This window comes from Austrofundulus limnaeus, unplaced genomic scaffold (genome assembly GCF_001266775.1).
Source record: "Austrofundulus limnaeus strain Quisiro unplaced genomic scaffold, Austrofundulus_limnaeus-1.0 Scaffold182, whole genome shotgun sequence".
NCBI classification, from domain to species: domain Eukaryota; kingdom Metazoa; phylum Chordata; class Actinopteri; order Cyprinodontiformes; family Rivulidae; genus Austrofundulus; species Austrofundulus limnaeus.
The window spans coordinates 38,384-39,966 of record NW_013952584.1 but is presented as its reverse complement, the minus strand read 5'-3'; the positions used below and the strand labels follow the sequence as shown (position 1 = coordinate 39,966).

The window sequence follows — 1,583 nt, the reverse complement described above, 5'->3', positions numbered from 1 at the left end:
GAGGAAGATTTATGTTTTGTCTGTTTAGCAACGAACGTTGCGTCATCAGGATGCGCAAAGGTTTTCTGCCGTGGGAAGGATGTGGTGTGTTAGAACTGTTCGGCTACTCATTATTTGACGTTAAACCTAAAATCTTTTAATCTACAGGAAAAATAATTGTTTTAATACTGAGGATGCGACTATATACTCTGATCACAGATCACTGTTTTTGTTTGAATTTTATAAATACATGTATATATTTATTTTTGGTTTTTCACAGTTTATTCTGCTTATTTGCCTCTCTGTAGCCTCCTCCTTCCTAAAGCAGGCCTTTGAAGGAGAATATCCTAAATTGCTGCGACTTTACAATGAGCTGTGGCGCCGCTTGCATCAGTACAACACCAGTCTGCAGGGTGCTTGGATCAGCAGTGGAGGCTTGGAATCCTCTCTGGACATCACTACTCCAGAAATAGACAGCCTGGACCTCTTCACACAGGGCAAACAGGACTACAAGTGAGTACAGTCACATGCAGCCACATGGTCAGAGCCACTTTCATTTGTTTAGTGCTGGCCCCTTCAAAATCGGACTCATCAGACACCCTGCAGTGGCACCTTGTATATTTGACCAAAAATTGTCATGAAAATTGTCATATGAAATTAAACTGCAAAAAAAAAACAACAACTAATGTACAAATAACTCAAAACAGCAGCTTCTCTCCTGTATGAGGGTCTGTAACACTCCCTGCCCTGCAGGCTGTAGACTAAAGAATAACTTTGGTTAACGTGACATTAACCTAGACATARTTTAYAGGTGGTCTTGGTCCACTTCCAAACTCTGGTGCGGTTCGCTTCTGGTGTGAATACAGACCAGCCACGAACCCAACCAACTACAGGAAACAACCTTTTTAGACTTCTCAAYCCACCGTTGCTAAACAACATGSTAACAATTAGCCCTTCAGTGTTGCAAACACTACTACTGCGCTACAAACAATGAGCCAATGTGGGTCAGGGAACGTGGAGCATCTCGTCTCCTTTGGGCTGCGGSGTGCATTTGCCAACACCGTCCCAAAATTAGAAATATATTATTGTGAAACCGCCGTTAAATGAGCTGCTCTCGCTGCTCTTGTGCTCTCTCCTGCCCCCATCATTTCTGTCCAATGAGAGCAATGACCGTCACCCGCATGCACTGTTGCCAACTTAGTGACTTTGTCGCTAAATTTAGCGAGTTTTCAGACCCCTATAATGACTTTTTTCCAAGAAGCGACTAGCGACATTCTAGATTGTTCTGATTTGTCTCCAAAAACTCWGCATGTTGGACCCATCTTTCTAACTTCTACAGTAATTTAATTTAAATTTAATGTTACAGATATTGGGCTTCTGTTTTATACCTAAAGTGTGAGTTTCACAAGTTCATTCATTCAGTTGGACACTGGCTCCTGTTTTCGTTGACATGTAGAATATAAATATATGTTTGTAATTTCATGAATGGTATAATTTACTCTGCACGTTATGCTCTGAAGCAGTGGTGGGCAGCGCTAACCCAAAAATTAGCTCCGCAATTTCTAAAACGCTTATGAAAATATTTAGGTCAGCAACTTCAAAAA

At 41.3% G+C, this 1,583-nt stretch overlaps 1 protein-coding gene across 1 annotated transcript in view; it reads left to right on the top strand.

The window, feature by feature from the left end:
- The window catches only part of cog5 (component of oligomeric golgi complex 5), a gene marked incomplete at its 5' end in the record, with an annotated part of 84,989 nt that overhangs the window by 60,212 nt on the left and 23,194 nt on the right, over positions 1-1,583 (top strand). The window contains 1 exon segment of the mRNA XM_014018065.1: positions 288-492. Within this exon segment, the coding sequence (XP_013873519.1) occupies positions 288-492 (205 nt within the window).